The 26,737-nt window shown below is 36.9% G+C and overlaps 1 protein-coding gene across 5 annotated transcripts; it reads right to left on the reverse strand.

The window, feature by feature from the left end:
• Positions 1-795: 795 nt before the first annotated feature.
• On the reverse strand, positions 796-5,783 carry LOC121984388. 5 transcript variants are annotated; one of them, XR_006112874.1, is made up of 6 exons: positions 5,537-5,783; positions 4,106-4,457; positions 2,633-4,024; positions 2,330-2,561; positions 1,736-2,249; positions 1,183-1,660 (listed from the first exon to the last, which is right to left on the reverse strand). XR_006112874.1 is itself a non-coding variant. In XM_042537301.1 (3 exons), exons 1-3 carry the CDS (start codon positions 5,753-5,755, stop codon positions 953-955), a joined length of 372 nt encoding a protein of 123 aa, XP_042393235.1. In that variant the 5' UTR covers positions 5,756-5,783; the 3' UTR covers positions 796-952. The 5 variants fall into 5 exon arrangements, 1 of the variants encoding a protein (XP_042393235.1); XR_006112875.1 differs by having other exon boundaries at positions 1,736-2,561; positions 4,106-4,454; XR_006112873.1 differs by having other exon boundaries at positions 1,736-2,561.
• Between the last annotated feature and the right edge of the window lie 20,954 nt (positions 5,784-26,737).

Genomic DNA, 26,737 nt, shown 5'->3' on the forward strand with positions numbered 1-26,737 from the left:
CAAAACTTAGATTTGATCATCGAATACTCACTGCACTAATAATCTCCCCCTTTTTGATTATGATAGCATAGTTCAAAGTTAAACAAATAGATAAGTTAACATTAAGTATGTTTGCAAGTAAGAATAGCATTTTGAAAAGATAAGAGTGCGTTTGGTTTGTAAAATTTTTTCATTTTCTACTTTTCATTTTCTATTTTTGTTTTTATATTTTCTAATGTAGTTTTTAGAAAACAGAAAATGCGTTTGGTATGTTGGACTGTATTTCTATTTTATAGAAAAGAAAACTAGAAAATGCGTTTGGTATGATAGACTGTATTTTTATTTTATAGAAAAGAAAACTGGAAAATGTGTTTGGTAAGTTAATATGAAAATGGTAATCTAAATTAATTTTATTTAGAGAAAAAACAAAGATGAAAAATGAATATAGCAAAATTAGTCTTATTTCTAATCTAATATAGGATTAAGCTTCCATATTACAATAATATCAAAATTCCTAGACACATCGAAATTCCTAATCTGAATTTCTAATTCAAAAAACACGGTTTAAATTTTAAATTTAATTTTAGGGTTTAGGGTAAACAACTGACAAAATACTATTTGGAGCCACCACACGCTCATTTACGTGGCCCCTTTGAAAATTTCGGCATGTTAATCCTAAAAACTACTTTTGAGGATTAACAAGAACGCTATTTTCCAATAACCCTACTGATAATTGATGCTTATACTGCTGATCGATATTATTAAGGAGACATAATTAAAATAATAACACAAAAATTTCCAACTGAATTCGATCGCTAGAAATAACAAAAACTCGTACACGGCTAAAATAAGTCAATAACAATATATCATCCATTGAGAGATTACACCAAAATTTCCAACTGAATTCGATCACTAAAAATAACAAAAACTCGTACACGGCTAAAATAAGTCAATAACAAAACGCGACTCATGCTCATGCTTCTTTGGACTTGCGAGTCGGCAGACGTCGAATCATAAGTAGAAGTTCATCGAAACCCTGCAAAGCAATTCGTTACAGTTAGCATCTTGCATTGTATGTCTATAGAACCTTGCTGGAAAGATACATACTCGTGTTGCGATGACGAGAACAGTAAAAAGGACGATAAGATAAAGGCCAATTATCGCGAGCATAACAAAATCGAAACCAACATTTGTGACCTGCAATTTGACATCAAAAGTTACCTGTTAGCCCAAATGGCCAAAGCATAAAATGAATGGTTAGTCATTTTGACAAAGGGCAAAAAAAGAACAAGAAAAAAAGGCTTGCATTTGACCTTGCTTAGGTTGAAGCCATTTGGCATACAATAAATAAAATGTTTGTGATAGATGTTTGTTGAACAGAAGCAAAAGATGGTAAAATCATGTTCTGCCAAAAAAGGTTGATTAGAATGTATGGCCATCAGCTTCATAAGTAGTCGTTCTATTTACACAGATCAAATTTCTAACACTAAATCTGACAAAGGGAAATCGGAAGGCCAACTTAAAACAACTAAAGAATTTGACAACCATCAAAGAATTTTTGCAGAACAACACTAAACAAATGCATAGCATTGAAGAAGAATTTACTCACAATTTAGGTGCTCAATTACAAGAGTGCAAAATTAGAATTTACTCCATGAAGCTTCTATTCATTCTTTCGAGGCTTCATGGCAATAAACGCATGTTAGAGACAAGTAAGCAAATTAAAAACCCCAATCCATATTTAATCACAACATACCTGTAGCAAGAGACTGATGTTTCAAGGGAAAACTAAGGTTGGGTACTTGGGGAGTGCACCATATAATCATTCCACATATTGCTTGTAATTTCATCACGTATGCTTCCCATCTGAGCTGTTTGACTTGAATCAATTGGAATCGGCTCTTGATCATTAAAATCACCTTCGACTCCAGACATAAGCATATCATCAGAAGAGTATTCCATAAACAAATTATCCATTGCATGATGTCGACGTATGAAATTATGCACCGCACAACATGCAACTGGAATTAATCTTTGCCTAGTAATTGGATAGTTTGGCATATCTTTTAAATTTCAGAACCTTGCTTTGAGCACCCCAATGCACCGCTCTATAATATTACGACATGTACTGTGCCTATAATTAAATAACTCTTCCTTCCCCCTTGGTCTACCTTGCCCCCAATAATCTCGCAAGTGATAGCGTCGACCTCGATACAGAGCGAGAAACCCCGGCATGTTTGGATAACCAGAATCAACAAGATAAAATTGATCTGCATATATTGTTTCCATATTAATGATGTAAAATATCAACATAAATGAATATATATAGAGAGTTTTATATGTTATTTACCACCGTAAGGTTTAGGAAAATTATTTTCATGCCTTGTCAATGCGTCTATGAACACCCTGGAATCATTTGCTGTCCCCTCCCAACCAGTATACACAAATGTGAAAAGCATATCGAAATCACATGCAAGCATCACATTTTGTGTAACAATAACCTTTCTACCACGAAAAGATGTCTGAATTGATGATGGTGCCCATGCCAACACGTGAGTCCCATCGATAGCACCAAGACAATTCTAAAAATGCACAATGTGTTAGTAAGGATAAATTGTTAATGTAAGTAGACACATTAGTGTAGCATATGTACCTTAAAATATGAAAACCACTTTGGATTGTTCAATATGTGAGGATGGACGCCATTGTGTTCATATGGTCAAATAATATATGTGCCCAAGGTACAAACAGCTCGTAGAACTCGTTTAAACCACTTGCTACTGGTGTAGAATGAATGTTGAAATCGATCTGCACATATCCGATGTCGTGTGTTGTGCCCGACAATTAGTAAGAACATAGCGACACCTTCTTCAACTGTAACTTTCTTTCCATCTTGCAATAGATTCATCTCTTTTAATGTATTACAAAAATTCATAAACACATGTTTTGACATACGAAAATTGTCAAAGCAAACTTGGGGGTGCCCATCAAGTATTTCTTGTATATACATCCTCCCATTAAGAGATGAAGTTCGGCACGACATTCCATCAATGTATCTAAAATATTCAGTCATCATGTCATGAAAAAAAATCATTTGCAATACCCAAAACTATCAGCAAATTAATATCTGGACCTAATTCATCATATTCATCATCAGAGCTTGACATGATCTGCATCAAACCAATATTAAAATCAACACACATGTATCAAATTATCAATATATTCATCACATAAACACCGAATAAATAATTCATATTGAAAAGATCAACATAGGCTTCAACATTAAATTCCAAAATATCAAACAAGTCTTCAATATTCAAGCCACAAAATCAAACAAACTCCATTAACATTAAGTAGTCTTCGGCTAGGTAATAAAAGCACTCCCCATCAACTTGGCAACATATGATCCTACACGTGCTCAAGATTGAGGCAATCCAACCATTCAGCTCTCCTATTTGATGGAATTTTCATGAAAATTTCACGCAGACCAGGTTTAAGGAAAGCTTCGGTAGCTTTTGTGTATACTTGGATAGATAATGATTCCATCCCATTTAAAATCTGCATGCACATCTCTATAGAGTATGGATCATTGAACATGCTAGTTCCAGAAGAGCAGGATATATCTTGTTCACGTTCTAACTTAGCAGCCCTAAACTCCAAGTATTTTTTGTCTAGAAATAGATTCTCCACTCAGCTGTTCCATGGTATTACTCCACTTGTCCATATAAGCCTCATACTTTTCAATTCTTGAATGTTTAGGATCTTTACGTCGACGACTATTGGATGATTCTGCAACACGCTGCCGCCAATTATTAGGTTCCCCTCCGACATCCTCATTCTCATCATCAATGACTTCAACATATGAGTTAACACCTCTATTAATGAATGCTTCTTCAAGCTCTCTCTCTTCATCAGATGTGGGAGGTAATTGAGTAGAAGCCCTATGCATATCACCTATTATTGTTGTCCCACCAAAAACTTCACAAAGAATGTGAAAATGATCACAACCTTCCTTTCGTATTGACTTGTACTCCCTTTTATTTTTCTGTACAATTGATTAGGAAAACATTTTATTATACACTAGCATACAATAAAAATATATATTTGAATGGATAAAAATATTTACCATATAAAATTCTGCCCACACTTCCTCTGGAGCATTCACTTTACCAGTGTCTGGATCCATTGTCACACCAGTATGAGCAAGCAATGCAGCAAAAAGTCGTTGTCTGGTGCGTAGACGATTCCATTTACCTTTGAGTCTATCGACACCACAATTTGTCTTCGTAGCTGTTCATTGTCACACCAATATAATTCTTTGTTGATCTCCTCCCAAACCACATTACTAAAGGTAGATGTTTGTAACTTATTGTGCTTCACTTTATCATAAATGATCTCGACAAACATGGCAACATAAGTCTTTGACCACTCATATTTCTCCACATCGATACCGGGATTATGGCCTCCCATAATGTCTTCTATAAAACAATTGTTTTCATATTTAAGGGCACAAATAGAATGAAGAACAGTAAGAACAGTAGAATTAAGGAAAAATGGAAAATATTGCTTGGACATAAAGAAACAACTAAGAAAGTAAAATAATAAAGAAACAACTAAGAATACCTGCTATAAGACACAACTAAGAATGCTTGGACATAAAGAAACAACTAAAGAATACCTGCTATAAAGACACAACTAAGAATGCTTGGACATAAAGAAACAACTAAAGAAGTCCCATGGTTAATATAGTTGATATTTACGTGAGTTTATTCTAATAAATTTCTGATATAAAATATCTCACTGTGTTAGGAAAAAATATCCCTATCATTTACATATCTTGCCATCAGAGCTGTCAGACGGGCCAACCCGTGGCGGGGCGGGTCGGCCTGTGGCGGGTTAACCATTTGGCGAGGCGGGGCGGGCCAACCCACCAACTTGGCGGGTTAGGAAATTTCCAACCCAACCCATTCTAAGGCGGGTTGCGGGTTTGGCGGGCCAACCCGCAGGCCCATCAAAATTTTTTAAAAAAATTAAAAAATATTTCATATCTTCAACATTTTACTTCGAAAAAGTTTTCTACAATTAAATGTATACATAAACATGTATTTTAAATATAAATGAATACAAACGAGTACTTATGTTGGATGAAAAGTACTATTTTTATTTCAAAATTATAATAAAAAAAAGATAATAAATTGGCCTAAAACTTAGTTTACATGTGTTTTTCAACCCGCGGGCCAACCCAAGCCCGAGCGGGCCGACCCGCGCCCCACGGCGGACTTGGGTTGATAAAATTCCAACCCAACCCGCTTAAATTGTTTGGCGGGGCGGGCCAACCCGACGGGCCCAACCCAAATTGACGGCTCTACTTGCCATGATCACTCCAATTGAGAAGCTTCCTCCTCCCATCATGCATGAAAGTAACTATTATTTAAAGAACAAATAAGATAACCAAATTCAAATCATATAAAAGATGAGAAATTATACATCGGATTAATCCAATACACAAACTGAAGAAAAAACTGCCAGATTATAAAAAAAAAATTATATTACTTACATAATTAAGGAAACCTATGAATGGTTTCAACACCAAGTAATCCACAACAGAGAGGATGCGACGAATGGAAGGGATCACTGGAAAATATGGAGAAGACGAGCTCGATAGAGAGGATGCGGGATTAGCAAAGGGCTGTCGGTGTGTGAGCAACAGGGGGCGAAGGAGGAGCGGTGGTGCGCCGGAAGCACGGCACAAGGAGAAGAGCGACGGAAGCAGCATTTTAGGGCACGGGAGAAGACGCACGGGAGTCGGGAGTTTGGGAGAGGAGGAAAAAAAAGGGTTAAAGAAAATGAAAAAAAATGACACCAGTGGGCCGCGTTTTCACTTTTTTTTGGGCCGTGTTTTCGCGTTTTCACTTTTTTTTTCAGTTGCGTTTTCACATTTTCACTTTTTTTGGACCGCGTTTTCAGTTTTTTTTTAAAATGACTTTTAACCGTTTTCTAGTTTTCTAGAAAATGGGATCTCATTTTTTGGAAAACATAAGTAAAAATGATCAACCAAACATGTTTTTTATTTTTACAGAAAATGAAAATAGAAAATGATCAAACCAAACGCCCCCTAAGATTTTTCAAAGAAATATCAATTTCTTAGTATTGAAATTGAACTTGGAAGAAATTCATAATTTAAGATTTTAAAGAAAGCCCCCATGAAACCTATCACTTTCTTTTTGGCAAAAAAATAACTATTTAGCCTTTTCTTTTTCCAAGACAAACTTAGCTTTTTTTTCAATAACTTAGGAGGCGTTTGGTTTGTGTTCTCCATGCTATTTTCTGTTTTCATTTTCTGAGAAAATGAAAAACGCGTTTGATTTACGTTTTCCACATTCATTTTTAAGAAAATGAGAGAGCATTTTCTAAGAAAACGAAAAACCAGAAATGTCATTTTCTGAAAAACGAAAAACGCGCGTTTTACAGAAAATGAAAATGAAAATGAAAATGAAAATGGGAAAAACCAAATGCACCCTAGATTTTCATTTTCAAAAAAAAAACTTAGTTTTTCTTTTTCCAACAAAAACTTAGCTTTTCCTTTTCCTTATGTTTTCTTTTTTAAAAAAAAATTGGTTTTTTTCCAACAAAAACTTAGTTTTTTCCAACAAAAACTTAGCTAAATATTTAGCTTTAAAAAGATTTCTTTGAAAACTACTTAGCTAAAAATTATGCAATTGAAAAAATTCTTTAGTTATAGTTTTCAAAAAGCTTTGAAAATACTTAACTTTTATACGTATCTTTAGTTATACTTCTCAAAGCTTAACTTTTAACTATAAAAAACTTAACTAGAAAATACTTAACTTTTAACTCCTTTTACTCCCCTTTTGACATATATATAAAAAAATGTTCTTTGTCAATCTATAAACAATAGAAGAGTATTTTTCTTAAAAATAATTATTTTAAACCTCCACCTTGATTAATGCCAAATAAAAAATTTATTTTTAAGTAGGTGCTTTAAGTTTGAGGGCCACAGATAACTTTAAAATGATTATAATCCTAGAGTCCAAGCATGAAAAGATTGAAGTAAAAATTTTATAGAAAAATCATTAAAAATAATCAAGTTACAGAGATGTTCTTTTGTCTACTTTTCTTAGATAAAATGTCTAACCTTTAGTTACTAGCTTTTTACCATAAGGTAGTAGCATTCACTTGGTTAGTCAAGTTAAGTATGTAACGACCACCCTTCTTACTACTACTACTCTCTAAGAATGACCGTTACTTAACTACTAACTCTACTTAACCGGTATGATTAAAAATCACATGGAAACCCTACCAACTGTAACGACCACCCTTCTTACTACTACTACTCTCTAAGGATGACCATTACTTAACTACTAACTCTACTTAACCGGTATGATTAAAAATCACATGGAAACCCTACCGAAAAATTTCAGTAAAATCTCCCCTGTATCGATGACCTTAAACTGACATACATAACATAATATACACAGCCACAGGCGGCTGGAACACATATCAAACGAACAAAAGGAATAACATCACCACGCAGTTTAATTAAATCAAATCATGCAAGTAATGAATAGCGGAAACAAAATAAAAACATACAATTAACTAACAGCGGAAGACTAAATGACTCATCTAATACATTCTTAATAAATGACAATCTTAATAAATTCTTAAACTAAGTCCCAAGGCTTCCATAGTCCTGGCATCACACACCATCCGCGCCACCTTGTCGCTTTCCTTGCTAAATCTTTTCTTTTCCTTTATCTGCAGTAAGAGGAAGTGTAGTCTATAAGCAAAATTTGCTTAGTAAGCGCTATCTAACTCACAAAAACATGAATGTGCATGTATACGAAAAGAACTAAAAACTATATGCTCTAAAAAGAAATAAAGCATAAACATAACTGCTCATGTCAAACTAATAGCAAAGAAACGCTAAGAAATCTACTCATGTAATTCTAATCGCTAATCATGCTACTCATCTAATAGGTAAACATGAAAACTACTCATCCACTAGATAAACATGGTAGAATAAAGAACTAAACTTACTGAATTCTAAACACTTTCTGAATCTTATTTCACTTGTTTAAAGACTTATTCTTTAATATTTATACTTATGTAAAAATTTCAAAAACTTATACTTATAATACTTCAAAATAATAATCAACTTCTTCTTGGGCCCAGGCATAGTACCATCTTATGCGCGTTCCCTAATAGATTGGGGTAGCGAGCCACCAATCCTAAAAGAGCAGACCTCGGTCTACCAGGGCCAAGACCTCGGAATTGGACACCTGGATTTGTTTAACGACAACCTCGGAAGTCGGGTACTAGCCTCTTCTTAAAAGTAAAATACTTATAATCTTAATTACTTCTTCTTTAAATGCCTTGGCATTTTAATACGCACCTTGTGTGCCAAAAATCCCTAAAGTCTCGACTTTGGGATCTACTTAAGGCCTCGGCCTTTTCTTTTCTTTTCTTTATCTTTCTTATACTTTTCTTTATCTTTCTTATGCATCTATGAATGAAACTAACTATGTAACACATAATCATACATATTGTGTTGGATCGAGACGCGCTAGAGGGGGGGTGAATAGCGCTCGCGGCTATTTCGTTCGATTATCGGAATCGTAAAACGTTCGTAGAGTAATTAAAGCAGCGGAAAATGTAAATAAACACAAACACAGAGACACGGTCGTTTACTTCGTTCGGAGCCTAAGGCGACTCCTACTCGAAGGCCCGCGATCCTTGATCGCTTCCGGTGGGCAACAGCTATAAGCTCGATAAACGATTATAAGTTGAAGTACAATAAACGACAGTAATTAATTATACCAACGACAAAGAAATGAAGATTCGGAGCTCCTGGTCGTCGGGCACAAGTAGCAGCACTTCGGAACGTCGTTTGGAGCAGCACGTAGCACTTGAGTCACTTGGAAGAAGATATTTGAAGCTGCTGGTCGAGACCCCTTATAAAGGGGGTTCAAGGCGCCTTATACTGTTCATCAAGGCGCCTTGAACGAGCCGAGTCACCCGCGTGGATCAGCACTGACCTGGTCGAACTCTATCTGGTTCAAGGCGCCTTCAGCCTATCCAAGGCGCCTTGAACTCCATTCAAGGCGCCTCCAGTCTGCTGCGCTGGCCTTTTCCTGGCTCGCACCCGAGGCGCCTCCAAGCTCCATGGAGGCGCCTCGGACACTGTTCATCCGAGTCCTTCTTTATGTTTTTGGTACCTGCAAGTATGTTAATCCAAAGATACCTGCAACACAAAGTTAACACAAAATAGTATGAATATGAAATTATGACAGTCTCCGGACTGTCCGGGTCTGACTTCGGATTTCCAGCCGGAAACCCTAGGTCGACCCGACGCCTACTGTTCCCTCTACGGGGAACGCGTCCTCACCTACTCCACTCAGGAGATTTACCTATTTCCAGTACGATCCTCCAGATCGACTGGACTTTTGCTCAGCACTCGATGCTTCCGGACTTTCTGCTGAACATCCGCTTCACCGGCCAGTTCAGACTTTCACCTGGTTCGTGACACCAGGACTTTCCACCTAGGGTTACCACCCCCTAGGACTTTTGCCTGAAGCCATCGACCTGCCAAGACTTTCCGCATAGGGTTACCACCCCCTATGACCTAGGGTTACCACCCCCTAGGGTTTTACCTTGCCTAACCGCAGTTAGGACTTTCCTGAAACACTCAGCAAAAGCTGTCAGATAACAAAGCACCTTAACTTTGAATCCTTTGCCATTATCAAAACTTAGGTTCGATCGTCGGATGCTTCCCGCACCAAAAATCTCCCCCTTTTTGATTATGGCAACACGTAATTCAAAGTTAAGAAAAACAACATATGTAATAACTGCATAAAGTTAACCAAGCTTAAGTAAATAAACTTTAAACGCAATAACAGTTAAGATGGAAACTTTTAACTTTGTAATATAAGACTCCCCCTTAATAAAAGCCCTCCTTTTATTAATTACTTTGAGTTTTCTTTTAACTTTAATTTACCTACTCTCCCCCTTTGCTATATATCAAAAATAAACCAGTTTGAGAGTAGATTTGTATTTTCTGAAGGAAAATTTTCAAAAGAGGGAAAAAGAACAATTTTCTTCTTAGCAAAAACGACTTAGCTTTTTGAGTTTTGGAATTTTCCAAATTTGAAAATACTTAGCTATATATTCAGCTTCAAAATGATTTGTATTGAGAAAATATTTTGCCAAATAGCTAAGTTTAGAGTACAATCTAACTAAGTCTAGTTCAAATAGTCTTAAAATTAATTAAGTTTGAAAATATGAGCATTTGAATTTTCAATAAAAGGATTTGTTTAGAAGTTATAGAATATGAGGTCAATTGAATGAAAATATGAGGTCACTTAAAAAAAATAACTTTAACACGTTATAAAAAGTTTACTAGATTTGAAACTATTTGAATACTCAATTACATTGACAAGTTTTTTTTGAAAAAACTATAATTAAGTTTTGAATACTCATTTTGAAGAAACTTTGATATTAAAAAATATTTAGTTTTAGGACAGAGGGAGTAGCAGTAGTTTGTTTTCTAGTCCAAGCATGAGTCAAATTAAATTATTGAGTTTAATTTGATTAAGTATCAGAGCCTTTAAAATAATCAGGTAAAGTAATTTGATTAGAATCTTAAAGTACAATCATTGAAACACACTTTTCCCAATTGTCTAACCTTTAGCTACTTGCTGATTGCCTAGAGGGCAGTAGCTTTCACATGGTTAGTCAAATTAAGTCCATTTGGTCCAGTTAGAGTTGGCTAGAGCTGGAAGACTTGACTTGATTATTATTTATGATGTGTTTAACGCCCAGACTCATATTGATGCACAAATATAAGCATTCCTGAGTCCAAGCTGTACCCTATGCATCTCACGTCTTTCTAAGTTTTTCAAACACAAGCAAGGTAGACCTAGGTGTTTGTGAGATGCTCTGGCTTTAACCTAGGGGAACAAGATTTCTAGGGGAAAACTTAGGCTAGATCCAAATGTTGAAAATTCTAAGAAATTGGAATTTTGAAATAAGTATTTTCCTAGAAATTTAAAAGCAAATGATAACCAAACATTGTCTATTCTACCCAACACATTCCTATTTGTCTTCTAAGTGAGCTGAACTCAAGTTCAGGTAAGGGTTTTGTGAAGATGTCAGCTAGATTTGATTTTGACTCAACATAGTTGAGTATAATATCACCCTTAGCTACATGATCCCTTACAAAATGGTGCTTCACTTCTATATGTTTAGTCCTTGAGTGATGAATTGGGTTTTTTGTTAAATTTATGGAACTTATATTATCAATTGAGATTTTTGTGTTATGATAGTTCAGTTGATAGTCTTTAAGAGTGTGCATCATCCAAAGCAATTGAGATGTGCATTCACCTAAGGCTATATATTCAGCTTCAGTGGTAGATAGAGCAACACAATATTGCTTTCTGCTTGACCAACTTACTAGGCATTGTCCTAGAAATTGACAACTACCACTTGTGCTTTTTCTATCTAACTTGCATGCGTAATCCGAGTCAGAATAGCCAAGAAGGTCAAAGGTGCAAGTTCTAGGGTACCAGAGTCCTATATTTAGAGTACCTTTAATGTACCTAAGTATTCTTTTAACATAGGTTAAATGTGACTCTTTTGCACAAGCTTGGTATCTTGCGCACATTCCAACCGCAAATAATATGTCGGGTCGACTTGCAGTTAGGTAAAGCAAGCTTCCTATGGCACTCCTATAGTACTTTGGATCTACTGGTTTTCCTTCAGGGTCAGAGTCTATGTTAATGTTGGTGGCCATTGGAGTATTTATTATTTTTGAATTTTTCATGCAGAATTTTTTAATTAATTCCTTTGCATATTTAGTTTGATAAATGTATATACCATCTTTAGTTTGTTTTATTTGTAAGCCTAAGAAAAAATTAAGTTCACCAACCATACTCATTTCAAATTCATTTTCCATTAATCTAATAAATTCTTTTAAAAATTTAGAGTTAGTTGATCCAAATATTATATCATCAACATAGATTTGAGCTATGAAGATGTCTTTTTCTACAGTTTTTACAAATAGAGTTGGATCTATTTGACCTTGGTTGAAACCTTTGGATATTAAGTGATTTGATAATCGTTCATACCATGCCCTAGGGGCTTGTTTAAGTCCGTACAAGGCCTTTTTTAACTTAAATACATGATTAGGATATCCTAAGTCCTCAAATCCTGGGGGTTGGCTTACATAAACTTCCTCCTTAATAAATCCATTTAAGAATACTGACTTGACATCCATTTGGTATAGTTTAACTCCTTTGTTTGCTGCATAGGCTAACAACATTCTAATGGATTCGAGCCTAGCTACTGGGGCATAGGTTTCATCATAGTCCAGACCTTCAACTTGGCTAAATCCTTTAGCTACAAGCCTAGCCTTATTTCTAATTATTTCGCCTTGATCATCTAGCTTGTTTCTAAATACCCATTTTGTGTCGATTATTGATTTATTTGAGGGTTTAGATACAAGTTCCCAGACTTGATTTCTCTCAAATTGGGCTAACTCTTCCTGCATAGCTATGATCCAGTCTGGGTCAAGTAGTGCTTCTTCTATTGTTTTTGGTTCGATTTTAGAGATTAGGGCAATCTGACTGTGGATTCTATAGGAGGATCTAGTTCTGACTCCTAGATTCGGATCACCCAAAATTTGATCAGATGGGTGAGAGGTACTGACCCTAGTTGGTCTTATAAGTGGGTCAGGGGCTGGTTCCTCTAGTTTATTAAGACTTGGTTGAATTTCATCATCTTCTATATTTCTTGGATCAATATCAACATTCTCATTTATATTTGGTAGATTATTTTCTTCATCAAATATTATATTAGTTGTTTCTTCAACCTTCAGGGTGTTTTGATTGTAGACTCTATAGGCTCGACTGTTTGAGGAGTATCCTAAAAATATTCCTTTGTTAGATTTGGGTGTGAATTTTCTTAAATAATCTTTAGTGTTTAAAATGTGAACTTTACATCCAAATACTTTTAAATAATTTAAGTTAGGAATTTTATGATAATATAGTTCATAAGGGGTTTTCTTGTGAAATTTGTTGATCAAAATTCGGTTTTGAATATGATTTGTAGTATTTATTGCTTCTGCCCAGAATTGGTGATTTAAATTATATTCATTTAACATGGTTCTAGCGGCTTCTTGTAGAGTTCTATTTTTACGTTCCACCAGACCATTTTGTTGGGGGGTTCTAGGACATGAAAATTCATGTTGATATCCATTTATTTTACAAAATTGGGTAAATTTATGATTTTCAAATTCCCCTCCGTGATCACTTCTTATTCTTTTAATTTTAGTATCTTTTTCATTTTCTATTAATTTACAAAAGTTACTAAATATTTCATAGGTTTCATCTTTAGTTTTTAGGAATTTTACCCATGAAAATCTAGAGTAGTCATCAATTATTACTAAGCAATACTGGTTCTTGCTTAGTGACTTAGCTCCATGTGAATCAAATAAGTCAAGGTGAAGGAGCTCAAGTAAGGAGCTGGTTCTTTCAAGATTTGTTGATTTGTGTGTTGACTTAGTTTGTTTTCCTTGTTGACAAGCATTACAGATAGAATTTTCAATGAATTTTAGGTTTGGTAAACCTTTAACTAGACCATTATGACTCATTTTTGAAATGAGTCTAGTGTGAGTGTGACACAATCTTCTGTGCCACAAAGCAGTTTCCTCTTCTTGTGTTAGAAAACACTTTGTTGAGGATGTCGGTAGATTAATTGAATACATATTATTTATCCTAACTCCCTTAAGTAAGATTTCAGGATTTTCAATGTTTTTAACTAAACACCTGGCTTTGTCAAAAGTTACTACGTATCCGCTATCACACAATTGACTTATACTTAGTAAATTAAACTTGAAATTTTCAACTAAAAGGACTTTTTGAATAATAAAATCGGAGTTGAGTTCGATATTACCTCTTCCGATTACCTTAAGTTGACTTTCGTTACCGAATGCAACTGATCCTAAGTTCTTGTATGTGAGTTTAGTAAACTTCAATTTATCTCCAGTCATGTGTCTGGAGCAGCCACTATCCAACATCCATTGATCCAATTCCTACATAGGAAGTGGTTGAATTGTTTTAATGGATTTCACGATAGTTAAATTGAAGTAAACTTGTTAGAGTTAAATTTTGAAGGAGTTTTGAAATTGAATTTTTAAAATAATTTTAAAATTTAAGTTTTAAAATAATTTTGAAATTTAAGTTTTAAAATAATTTTGAAGTTGAGTTTTAAAATAATTTTGAAATTGAGTTTTGAAAGGATTTTTTTTTTTAAAATCATTTTGAAATTGAGTTTTAAAATGATTTTGAAATTTGAGTTTTAAAATTGATTTTGAAAATTTAGTTTTAAAATGATTTTGAAATTTGAGTTTTAAAATTGATTTTGAAAATTTAGTTTTAAAATTGATTTTTAAAATTGAGTTTTAAAATTGATTTTGAAAATGAGTTTTAAAATTGATTTTTAAAATTGAGTTTTAAAATTGATTTTTAAAATTGATTTTGAAAATTGAGTTTTAAAATTGATTTTGAAATTGATTTTTAAAATTGATTTTGAAAATGAGTTTTAAAATTGATTTTTAAAATTGATTTTGAAAATTGAGTTTTAAAATTGATTTTGAAAATTGAGTTTTAAAATTGATTTTGAAATTGATTTTTAAAATTGATTTTGAAAATGAGTTTTAAAATTGATTTTTAAAATTGATTTTGAAAATTGAGTTTTAAAATTGATTTTGAAAATTGAGTTTTAAAATTGATTTTGAAAATGATTTTTAAAATTGATTTTGAAAATGAGTTTTAAATGAATGTTATTACTTAGTCATCTCACCCGATCTAAATTTTCAATCAGGGAAACCTATGATTGATGTGAGATGATTTATAATTCAATTTTAAGGTTTGGGTTAACTTTGTGTTAGATTCAGGTTTAGCTTTGGGTTCAACAAGTAAGCATTCTTTGGATAAACTTCTGGGCTATGGTGAGTCACAAGGAACTCATTAAAGTAACCATGCCTTCGAGGTTTTCCAAATAGTCCTACCCATTGAGCTTAGTACTAAACCATGGTCTAACTAGTCAGGATTCATTTAAGGGTAGCTTCGGTCAGTTCCACTTGGCCAAATGCACCAGGTCGAAGTCATATCTTCCTAGACATGCGATGCCCAAGTTTCCCAAACGTACTATCATCCAAAAACTTCACCAGTACTGTGGTTCAAGTTAACCTTAGTCCGTTTTAATCTAACTTTAATTACCCTGCCGGGTAATCTACTCTTGTTTTACCCATTTCGGGTAGATTAGGTTTAGTTACCCTGCCGGGTAGTTTAGTTGGGGGTGCGAGCGAGTCTGGATCCTCCATCTTTATTTTAATTTCAAATCTTGAATTTTTAACTTAATTTTGAAGTTGATTTTAATTTTAATTTTGAATTTCAATTTCGAATCTTGAATTTAATTTTAATTTTTAATTTCAATTTCGAATTTAATTTTAATTTTTAATTTTAATTTCGAATTTTGAATTTTGAATTTAATTTTTAATTTCAATTTCGAATTTTGAATTTAATTTTTAATTTTAATTTCGAATTTTGAATTTAATTTTTAATTTCAATTTCGAATTTTGAATTTAATTTTTAATTTTAATTTCGAATTTTGAATTTAATTTTTTTTTTAATTTTAATTTTGAATTTTGAATTTTGAATTTAACTTTAATTTCAATTTAGATTTTAGAATTTTAAATTTTTAGGATTGTCTTTCTTTTTGCTCCCCCTGGATCATGGCCTCGATATGGTCTATCGAGGTAGTATATTTGATCCTTCGGAACCCAGTATTGGCCAAGTCCAACTTGATTGACCAAGTTAGACTTGGAGACCCATGCTTGGACTGATTTAATACTTTGTTTGTTTATTAGTGATAAATAAGATCTATATTTACTTTTGTATCCCAACCCAGTTCTGTTGTAGACGGCTCTTTGTGTCGCAAGAATCAAGTCCAAATTCTTGGAGCCCAAAGTAAACCGTTGTAAGGTATTTTCTAAATCTTTAACTTTATTTGTTAAACTTGAATTTTCTTCCTCAAGTTTTTGAACTTGAGTTGGAAATTCAGTCTGACTCTGGTCAGGTAAGGGTTTGGTGTCAGCCACTTCTTTAAGGACACTTACTTCCTTTAGAAGTGACTTAACTTTCAGGTTTGACTTAGCTAATTTGCGCAATAAATAGCTAACTAAACTGTTCAACCGGGAGATACTTACAGCGGGGTCTGGTCCATCGGAAATGGATACGGATCCGTGGCTTTGCTCGGACTCTGCCTCAGACTCGCTCTCGCATCCGGATTCGACGACTTGGTCCCGGGCCATTAATGTGAGTAGACTCGTTTGTTCGAGCTCGTCGTCGTCGTCCTCTGATGAAGATTCGTCCCATGTTGCCTTAAGGACCTTTTTCCTTCTTTGCTTTTTGATCTCCTTCAGGTTAGGGCAGTTGGTTTTGATGTGCCCTTTTTGGTTACACCCGTAGCATGTAACTTCAAACTTCATCTTTGTATTTTGTGGGCCTTCCTTTGATTTCACTGCCTTCTTTAGATCTCTTTTGTCGAATCCTTTTGTCTTGTAGAGCTTCTTCACGAGATTTACCAGCTCGGTTGTAATGTCACCTTCTTCATCATCAGAGTCTGGTTCAGCTTCCGATGCTGGTTCGGTTCTCCGTCGAGGTCTCGGTTCCCGGGTTCGGCTTGTACCTGCTGTAAAATACCGGAAAATAGGCGAATCTTAATAAAGGAATTTTCCGGAATTTTTGGAGATTTTTCGGGAATTTTTCGGAGCTCGTACGGATGAGTTGACGGGGATAAAAATGGGATCCGGAAAAGCCTGTTTAGGCTACCCGATTTAAGCGAGGAAAAGATTATATTTATATATATATCCTTTTCCTTTTCATTTTCTTTATTTCTTTCATTTTCTTTTGTCGCCGAACCCGAGCCATTTCCCGCATCTCTTCCCTATTTCCCCGACGCCGTCGCAGCCTCTCACTGCCCTAACCACCGGCCGGCAGTTTCTTCTTCCTGAGTCGCACACCGAAGCCCTCTTCTTCTTCTTCTTCCTCCGGCGACGCCGCACGAACAGAATCGCTTCTGCCCTAGGTGCCGACGCCGAGAGTCCTACTTCCTTTCCTCTCCTCGCGTCTTCCTCGCCGACCCCAGCCGTGTTCCTAATCGGCTGAGCCGATCCTTTTCCCCTGCTGCTTATCCTCTGCCGCCAACGAGGAGAGTGCCGGCCACCCTTCCTTTTCCCTCGAGCCCGAGCCACATAACCGAGATCTCCTTCCTTCTACTGCTCTGTCGCCGGCGACTAGAGCCACAGCCGACTCCTTGTTGCCCTAACAGTGGAGATACTGAGCAGAGGGCCACTGCCAACGCCAGCCGACCGTCGGTGCCTTCTCTGTGTCGTGCCCTAGATCCTAGCCAACAAGGTGAGTTGGTTGCACTGGAAATGTTTGGTTGCACACTTGATTTTCTCCTTCTGATCTGATCCAGCAGGTGTAGGGTTTCAATGGAAGAGTGGTCACGGCTGTGAGGGAAAGGAAGGCTCTGCCGTGAAGTGTTCTAACAACAATCTTGAGTTTCAACACAAAACACGGCTGTGAATTGAGGTAAAGAGTAGAGAATTGTAACCTTGTTGTGGATTGTGTGTTGTTTGGATTGTTATGATAATAGATTTGATTTAGGTAAGAGGTAATCAATTTATATTGGTAGATTGGATTAGCTTTAGATTTTTAATCTAATGTTATCATTAGGGTTAAAGGTAATTAACCCTAGTTAAACGTTGGATTTAAATTAGGAGTCGAGACTTATGGTTTAGGGTTTTCCCCTAAATTGTTCTTAAGGATTTTTGTTTAGCTATTCGTTTAATTTGTAGCTAAATAAAAATGTATGTGTGATATCACAGGACTTTGATTCGAGACGAGCATCTCGATGTCCGAAGTTGGACCATTTCGATTGGAGGCGGGTACTTTGACTTATGTCTTTTGATATGCATGATAATATGTTTAACATATAACAGTAATTCTGTTACCTGTTTATTTCGGTTGGTCACTACATGATTAGTACATGTTGTTTGTTTATTTATTCTGCACTGCATATTATCTACCTGATCACATATGCCTTAGGTAGTGACCTAACCACATGCTCTGTTATATTCTGGATCTAGGGTTTATTTGATACCCTCTTCGATTTGTGTACCTTCTATTTGATACGTATTCTTGTGGTACACACTTTGTATCTATTTATATGGATCATGCCATGTTATTCGTGAGATTGCCATGTTCAGTATCATGCATCATGATTGCATGCTGTGCGATTGTCGGCTATACTTTGGTTGAGCTCATCGCCAGTTACATGTACTGCACACATCACCCATGGATTTGTATATCTGGCTGGTGTGTGGCGGTTCTGCTGTTTGGCTCCGTTGGTCAGGCGACTCAGCGTGCTTGGCTCCGTTGGCATTTAGGGTAGCAGCGTGGTAGCCGGCAGATGGTGGACTTTGTTTGGCTCCGTTGGTCGAGACTCAGCGTGGTAGCCGGCAGAGATATGTACCGGGAGATGAGAGCATTGAGCTCCCCATTTATGATTTGGGGTCACAGGACGGAGTACTCCGACAGATCCGTTTACTCTGTTCAGGAGCATTGATTTGAGTATGGTGACTATATGCATTTATTGCATTTTATATGCTTGTGATTGCTGCACTTATATGCTGCATTTGTTTGGATGCATTGATTGACATGCATACAGGATTATGACTCACTCGGTCTGACGACCTGTTACCTTTATACTTTGATCCGGTCAGTACAGTTATCTTCTGATTTCATTTCAGTTGCATTTATCCTCCTCATATTCAGGAGACTGTACGCATGATTAGTGTTGTCTGTTATTTGTTTTATTATGCATATCAGTTATACCTGCTGAGTGTTGGACTCACCCCGCCTCCATTGTTGATATTTTCAGGTTGAGGCTGTCCGGAGCAGTTCCAGTCGCTGGCCCCCCATCTGCACGTAGAGCTAGTTCTCTACTAGGTTGTTATTTGCTTTATTTTGGTTTTTCTTCCATCAGACTATGTTTTAGTTTGGTTTTGGATTTTATTTATGGATATTGTACGGATGGTTACCGTTTGATGGACTTTTGGATGGTTTGGTTTTTATTCTACTATATGCCTGCCTGGACGGCAGAAGAGGTGAGTTCGTTGGATTTGAGCTTTACGAGTGTAGTGGAGTAGGGTGGATTTCGAGTCAGAGTCCTATTGTTGTTGTTTACTATTATTAACTGCGTGGTTGTGACAGCCAGAGGCTGGATATCTTTATTAACTGCGTGGTGTTTGTCTTTATTTTTTTGTTATCATTCCAGCCGCCTGTGGCTGATGTATATGTGATATGTAGAAAGTTTCATATTGTCCGCCGTACAGGGGAGATGCTGCCGAAATTTCTTCGGACAGAGAGGAGTCCTCTGGGGCGTGACACCTGCAACCAACGCAATACCTTTCTCGGTAGGCTGTGCATTAGTCTGCTCATGAAGTTCAAATTCACTAAAAAGTTCATCTAGTTTTAAAGAAGATAAATCCTTGGAAACTTTGTAGGCATCTACCATTGATGACCACAATGTATTCCTTGGAAACGAGTTTAGGGCATACCTTATTACGTCCCGATTTTCTATCTTCTGGCCAATTCCGTGAAGAGAGTTAAGGATGTCTTGTATTCTCGCGTGAAGAGAACTCGCCGTTTCGCCTTCCTGCATTTTTAGATTATATAATTTATTAAGTAAAAGATCTCTTTTACTTACCTTGGTGTCGTCAGTGCCTTCGTGGAGTTCGATGAGCTTTTCCCAGAGTTCTTTTGCGGAGGAGAATGGACCGACTCTGTTGAGCTCTTCTTTGGTAAGACCACATTGGATGGTGCAGGTGGCTTTTGCGTCAGCTTCCACCTTTTTGATAAATGCTGGCTCCCAATTTTCACAGGGTGTAGGCTTACCGTCGGTACCAGTTGGCAGTTCCAGTCCTGTTTTGATGATCATCCAAGTATCGAACTGGATCTTCAGATATATCTCCATTCGCCCCTTCCAATACCCGAAGTCTTATCCGGAAAATAGTGGGGGACGAACGGTGCTATATCCTTCTTGTTGGGACATTTTAGATCTAAAAGAACAAAAACAACAAAATCTATTCCAAGACTGAGTCTTGGATTAGTAGTGCGAGAGTAAAGGATAATAAAAACGAACTCGAGTGGTGTTGCACCTACTTCGAGCAAAAGTCGATTCGAGGGAAACAAAAATTAGAATATAGCTATAAGGCTAAATTCTAATTCGACTCCGAAAACGAAAAAAAACTGCGAAAAATTTGTTTTGAAAGGTGGTTGCACCAATTCAAAACGACCCCGCTCTGATACCAATTGTTGGATCGAGACGCGCTAGAGGGGGGGTGAATAGCGCTCGCGGCTATTTCGTTCGATTATCGGAATCGTAAAACGTTCGTAGAGTAATTAAAGCAGCGGAAAATGTAAATAAACACAAACACAGAGACACGGTCGTTTACTTCGTTCGGAGCCTAAGGCGACTCCTACTCAAAGGCCCGCGATCCTTGATCGCTTCCGGTGGGCAACAGCTATAAGCTCGATAAACGATTACAAGTTGAAGTACAATAAACGATAGTAATTAATTATACCAACGACAAAGAAATGAAGATTCGGAGCTCCTGGTCGTCGGGCACAAGTAGCAGCACTTCGGAACGTCGTTTGGAGCAGCACGTAGCACTTGAATCACTTGGAAGAAGATGTTTGAAGCTGCTGGTCGAGACCCCTTATAAAGGGGGTTCAAGGCGCCTTATACTGTTCATTAAGGCGCCTTGAACGAGCCGAGTCACCCGCGTGGATCAGCACTAACCTGGTCGAACTCTATCTGGTTCAAGGCGCCTTCAGCCTATCCAAGGCGCCTTCAACCTCCGGTCCAAGGCGCCTCCAGTCTGCTGGGCTGGCCTTTTCCTGGCTCGCACCCGAGGTGCCTCCAAGCTCCATGGAGGCGCCTCGGACACTGTTCATCCGAGTTCTTCTTTGTGTTTTTGGTACCTGCAAGTATGTTAATCCAAAGATACCTGCAACACAAAGTTAACACAAAATAGTATGAATATGAAATTATGACAGTCTCCGGACTGTCCGGGTCTGACTTCGGATTTCCAGCCGGAAACCCTAGGTCGACCCGACGCCTACTGTTCCCTCTACGGGGAACGCGTCCTCACCTACTCCACTCAGGAGATTTACCTGTTGCCAGTACGATCCTCCAGATCGACTGGACTTTTGCTCAGCACTCGATGCTTCCGGACTTTCTGCTGAACATCCGCTTCACCGGCCAGTTCAGACTTTCACCTGGTTCGCGACACCAGGACTTTCCACCTAGGGTTATCACCCCCTAGGACTTTTGCCTGAAGCCATCGACCTGCCAAGACTTTCCGCATAGGGTTACCACCCCCTATGACCTAGGGTTACCACCCCCTAGGGTTTTACCTTGCCTAACCGCAGTTAGGACTTTCCTGAAACACTCAGCAAAAGCTGTCAGATAACAAAGCACCTTAACTTTGAATCCTTTGCCATTATCAAAACTTAGGTTCGATCGTCGGATGCTTCCCGCACCAACATATTGAAGTAGTAATTAAACTTAAATATGTATGCTTAAACAAATTCTAAAACTATAATTCTTAACCAAAATCTGTACTATGATACTCAAGAAAAATCTGCACTATACTAAGCTTAACAAAATCTGCATACTAATGCGTAATAAAATCCTCATGCTTATAAACGAAACCGTTCATGCATATTGAGGTAACAAGAAACTTAATTCTGAATACTTGAAATAAATAACATATATGTATAGTTGCTCATGTTATTCTAATAGCAAGGAATCTAGAAAATCTGCTCATGTTATTCTAATAATAAAGAAACTACACATGCTTAACTAATAACAAATAGGAAAATCCAACAACATGCTAAATCATAAGGCTAAAGAATCTAACCCACATGCCTTATCTATGCCAAGTTAAACTTGCTGTAATACTTTAACATAAAGACCTATACACAAAACTTATTCTCAGCTTATGTTTTTATAGAGTAAGGGAAACCTTTAAGCATGCTTTACCACCGACACTTCAATAAATCTACAGAAACTTTAGGCAACCCTGTACTGTACAGCAGCTCCAAAGAGGACTGCTCTGAGCTTCAAATGAAGCTGTTCATACTAATATAGAAACTTCTCTAAACAATAACATAGTTGGAAACATACACAACATTTATTGTGACTAGAACATGATAGCATAGTAAGCACAAATCTGAACCTTACCAGCCACATTAATCTGGATTAATACAAGGCTACATAAGCTAAACAAAATCTGCAAATCTAACAGAAGGAACCATCTAATCACATGCTTAAACTATACTAATTACTTCCTTTCTTTATGATTCACGGTAGCAACCAAGCAAGAATCCAACACAACCTTAAAACTGAATTATGCAACATTAATTGAAACTCAAGATGTAGGTACAGCTATATTCAACACATTACAAACTGAACTACAAAGCTTGGAGGTAAAACACCCGCATGCTTGAACTTACCATTCATGTTCTTCCTTAAACCTCACGGCAGCAAACCCAACCCACAATCTTCACAGAAAATTCGAAACAAAAGGAAAAAGAATCCGGAGCTATCCTACTGCAGGTGAGAAGCGACTTACATGCGTTCCTTGGACTTACAGCCGAAGAGAAGAACTTCTAATGCTTCTAGGGCTTGCGACGAGCTTGAAATCTCGGTCTTCTTCGCGCCTTCGAGTTCTCCTTTACGAGAGGAGCTTGGATCGGTGAAGAACTCACGGAAGAAGACGCTCGCCGGCCGCCGGAGACGAAGCCCTAGCCTCGGCTTCGTCTTCGCCCGAGAACAGGAAATCGCGGACGCCGTCGCCGAGTGCGAGAGGAGAAATTTTGAGGGAAAAGAAAATAATTAATCCCTCTCCTAACTTATCCTTTTATAACCTAGGGTATTCTGTTATGGCTTAAGATTATTTTGCTCCTTACCTTTTCACGAAATACTCACGGAAGAGTTGGTTGGCTGCGGTTTTGACCAAGTCAAGGGTTGCGGTTTCGAATCCCCCGCTGCGCACTTTTATTTCCAATTTATTTTACTGTTCCTAACTACTACTTAAATATATATCGCTCCATATATAATTAACAAAACATCCATAGACCAGATGGTTGGGCTGAGTTCGTTAAGACTTGGGTTCAGGTCCGTGATCTTGGGTTCAAAACCCGGCTTTAACATATATTATTATTATTATTATTATTTTAAACTTCTTCCTCTTGGTAAAAATACCAAACGAACTCCAAAAATTGCATAAAAATACTCTATAAATTCCTAAAAATCTCTAGAATTTTTCTAAAATATTTCTAGATTTTAATAAGGTCTTTCAGAACTCTAAATCATGAAATTTGGGGTGTTACAATTCTCCCTCCCATATAAAAAGTTCGTCCTCGAACTTAGAATAATTCTGGATATTTCTATCTCATACTGTCCTCATGCTCCTAAGTAACTTCCTCATGCTTCTGGTTCTAAATGACTTCTACTAATGATACTATTTTGTTCCTTAGTCTCTTAACTTCTCTATCCTTTCTAAACATACTTATATATATATGAATATAAGAGAAACAAAACTAAAATTGTCTCTATTTTTTCTAAGCATATGTATCAAAACATAGAAAATTAAAACATGAATTTTCTTCTTTCCTAAGCGCATATAAGCAGATACTCTATACTGCAAATAATAAAGAAAGCATAAAATAAAATTAAATACTTTCTTACTTGAAGACGGCAAGGATGGTACTGATGTGTGATGCTGGAGAATGGGAACTGCTCTGATACCAACTGTAACGACCACCCTTCTTACTACTACTACTCTCTAAGGATGACCGTTACGTAACTACTAACTCTACTTTACCGGTATGATTAAAAATCACATGGAAACCCTACCAACTGTAACGACCACCCTTCTTACTACTACTACTCTCTAAGGATGACCGTTACTTAACTACTAACTCTACTTAACCGGTATGATTAAAAATCACATGGAAACCCTACCGAAAAATTTCGGCAGAATCTCCCCTGTACCGGTGACCTTAAACTGACATACATAACATAATATACACAGCCACAGGCGGCTGGAACACATATCAAACGAACAAAAGGAATAACATCACCACGCAGTTTAATGAAATCAAATCATGCAAGTAATGAATAGCGGAAACAAAATAAAAACATACAATTAACTAACAGCGGAAGACTAAATGACTCATCTAATACATTCTAAATAAATGAGAATCTTAATAAATTCTTAAACTAAGTCCCAAGGCTTCCATAGTCCTGGCATCACACACCATCCGCGCCACCTTGTCGCCTTCCTTGCTAAATCTTTTCTTTTCCTTTATCTGCAGTAAGAGGAAGTGTAGTCTATAAGCAAAATTTACTTAGTAAGCGCTATCTAACTCACAAAAACACGAATGTGCATGTATACGAAAAGAACTAAAAACTATATGCTATAAAAAGAAATAAAGCATAAACATAACTGCTCATGTCAAACAAATAGCAAAGAAACGCTAAGAAATCTACTCATGTAATTCTAATCGCTAATCATGCTACTCATCTAATAGGTAAACATGAAAACTACTCATCCACCAGATAAACATGGTAGAATAAAGAACTAAACTTACTGAATTCTAAACACTTTCTGAATCTTATTTCACTTGTTTAAAGACTTATTCTTTAATATTTATACTTATGTAAAACTTTCAAAAACTTATACTTATAATACTTCAAAATAATAATCAACTTCTTCTTGGGCCCAGGCATAGTACCATCTTATGCGCGTTCCCTAATAGGTTGGGGTAGCGAGCCACCAATCCTAAAAGAGCAGACATCGGGCTACCAGGGCCAAGACCTCGGAATTGGACACCTGGATTTGTTTAACGACAACCTCGGAAGTCGGGTACTAGCCTCTTCTTAAAAGTAAAATACTTATAATCTTAATTACTTCTTCTTTAAATGCCTTGGCATTTTAATAGGCACCTTGTGTGCCAAAAATCCCTAAAGTCTCGACTTTGGGATCTACTTAAGGCCTCGGCCTTTTCTTTTCTTTTCTTTATCTTTCTTATACTTTTCTTTATCTTTCTTATGCATCTATGAATGAAACTAACTATGTAACACATAATCATACATATTGAAGTAGTAATTAAACTTAAATATGTATGCTTAAACAAATTCTAAAACTATAATTCTTAACCAAAATCTGTACTATGATACTCAAGAAAAATCTGCACTATACTAAGCTTAACAAAATCTGCATACTAATGCGTAATAAAATCTGCATGCTTATAAATGAAACCGTTCATGCATATTGAGGTAACAAGAAACTTAATTCTGAATGCTTGAAATAAATAACATATATGTATAGTTGCTCATGTTATTCTAATAGCAAGGAATCTAGAAAATCTGCTCATGTTATTCTAATAATAAAGAAACTACACATGCTTAACTAATAAGAAAATCCTACGGGAGGGGGGGGGGGTAACCTTAGGTCCTAGGGAGAGGTAACCCTAGGTGGCGAAAAACTCTAGGGGATGGTAACCCTAGGTCCTAAGGGTGGTAACCCTAGGCAGAAAGTCCAGTAGGTCTGGAGGACCAGACTGACATCATGTATGCTCTCTTAAGTAGAGTGAGGATGCGTTCCCCAGAAGAGGGAATAGTAGGTGTCGGTTCGACCTAGGGTTTTCCGAATACAGAACCGGACAGTCCAGAGGCTGTCAAAATATTTATGTGATTATGTTTATTATATGCTAACTTTGTTTTGCAGGATATGTTGGTATTTTGTGAACTAACATGTTTTGTAGGGACGAAAAAGCAAAATATGCCTCAGATGAACAATACCCGAGGCGCCCTCATGGAGCTTGGAGGCGCCTCGGGTGCAAAGGCTAGAGTGTGCGCGTTGCGGAGCTGGAGGCACCCTCATGGAGGCTTGACGCACCTTGGATAGCCTTGAAGGCACCCTCAAGGAGCATGGAGGCGCCTTCAAGTGGATGAGCGACGACGAGGTCTGGGCTTATCCGTACGACTGACTCGGCTGTGATGGAGGCACCCTCAAGGGGCTTTGAGGCTCCTTCAATAACCCTTTTATAGAGGTTTCGACCAGCAGCTCCAAGTGATCATTCAACTATTTGCTACTTAAGATACGATCCAGAAGTGCTGTAGCAAGTCCCCGACGACCCGAAGCCTCAATTTCTGTAATTCTATTGTTGGTATTGTTTAAATTTCTGCTGTACTTATTTCACACTCGTACTCTTTGCGATATTATAGTTGTTTCCCACCGAAAGTGATCAACGATCGCGGGCCTTGAAGTAGCAGTCGCCCAAGACTCCGAACCAAGTAAATACTTGGGTCTTTCTGTATGTTTTCTTATTTCCGCTGCATTACTCGTCGAATTTCCAAATATAAAAAAGTGAAAGCCACAAGTGTTATTCACCCCCCTCTAGCGCTTCTCGATCCAACAATTGGTATTAGAGCGGGGTCGCTTTGATTTTGTGCAACCACCAGTTAAGAAAATTTTTCGTGGTGTTTTTCAATTTTTTCGGAGTCGATCGGAATTGGTATTCTTACCGTCTTCCGATCT

The sequence above is a fragment of the Zingiber officinale genome, chromosome 5B (assembly GCF_018446385.1).
Source record: "Zingiber officinale cultivar Zhangliang chromosome 5B, Zo_v1.1, whole genome shotgun sequence".
Classification (NCBI taxonomy): Eukaryota; Viridiplantae; Streptophyta; class Magnoliopsida; order Zingiberales; family Zingiberaceae; genus Zingiber; species Zingiber officinale.

Excerpts from the sequence above, each read along its gene's own strand:
- LOC121984388 (XM_042537301.1), bottom strand. The coding sequence starts at position 5,755 with ATGCTGCTTCCGTCGCTCTTCTCCTTGTGCCGTGCTTCCGGCGCACCA. Across the intron at positions 1,177-5,536 it reads TCATAGGTTTCCTTAATTAT|GTCACAAATGTTGGTTTCGA; the intron begins GTAAGTAATATA and ends GTCAAATTGCAG. Across the intron at positions 1,016-1,086 it reads TTCTCGTCATCGCAACACGA|GGTTTCGATGAACTTCTACT; the intron begins GTATGTATCTTT and ends ATTGCTTTGCAG.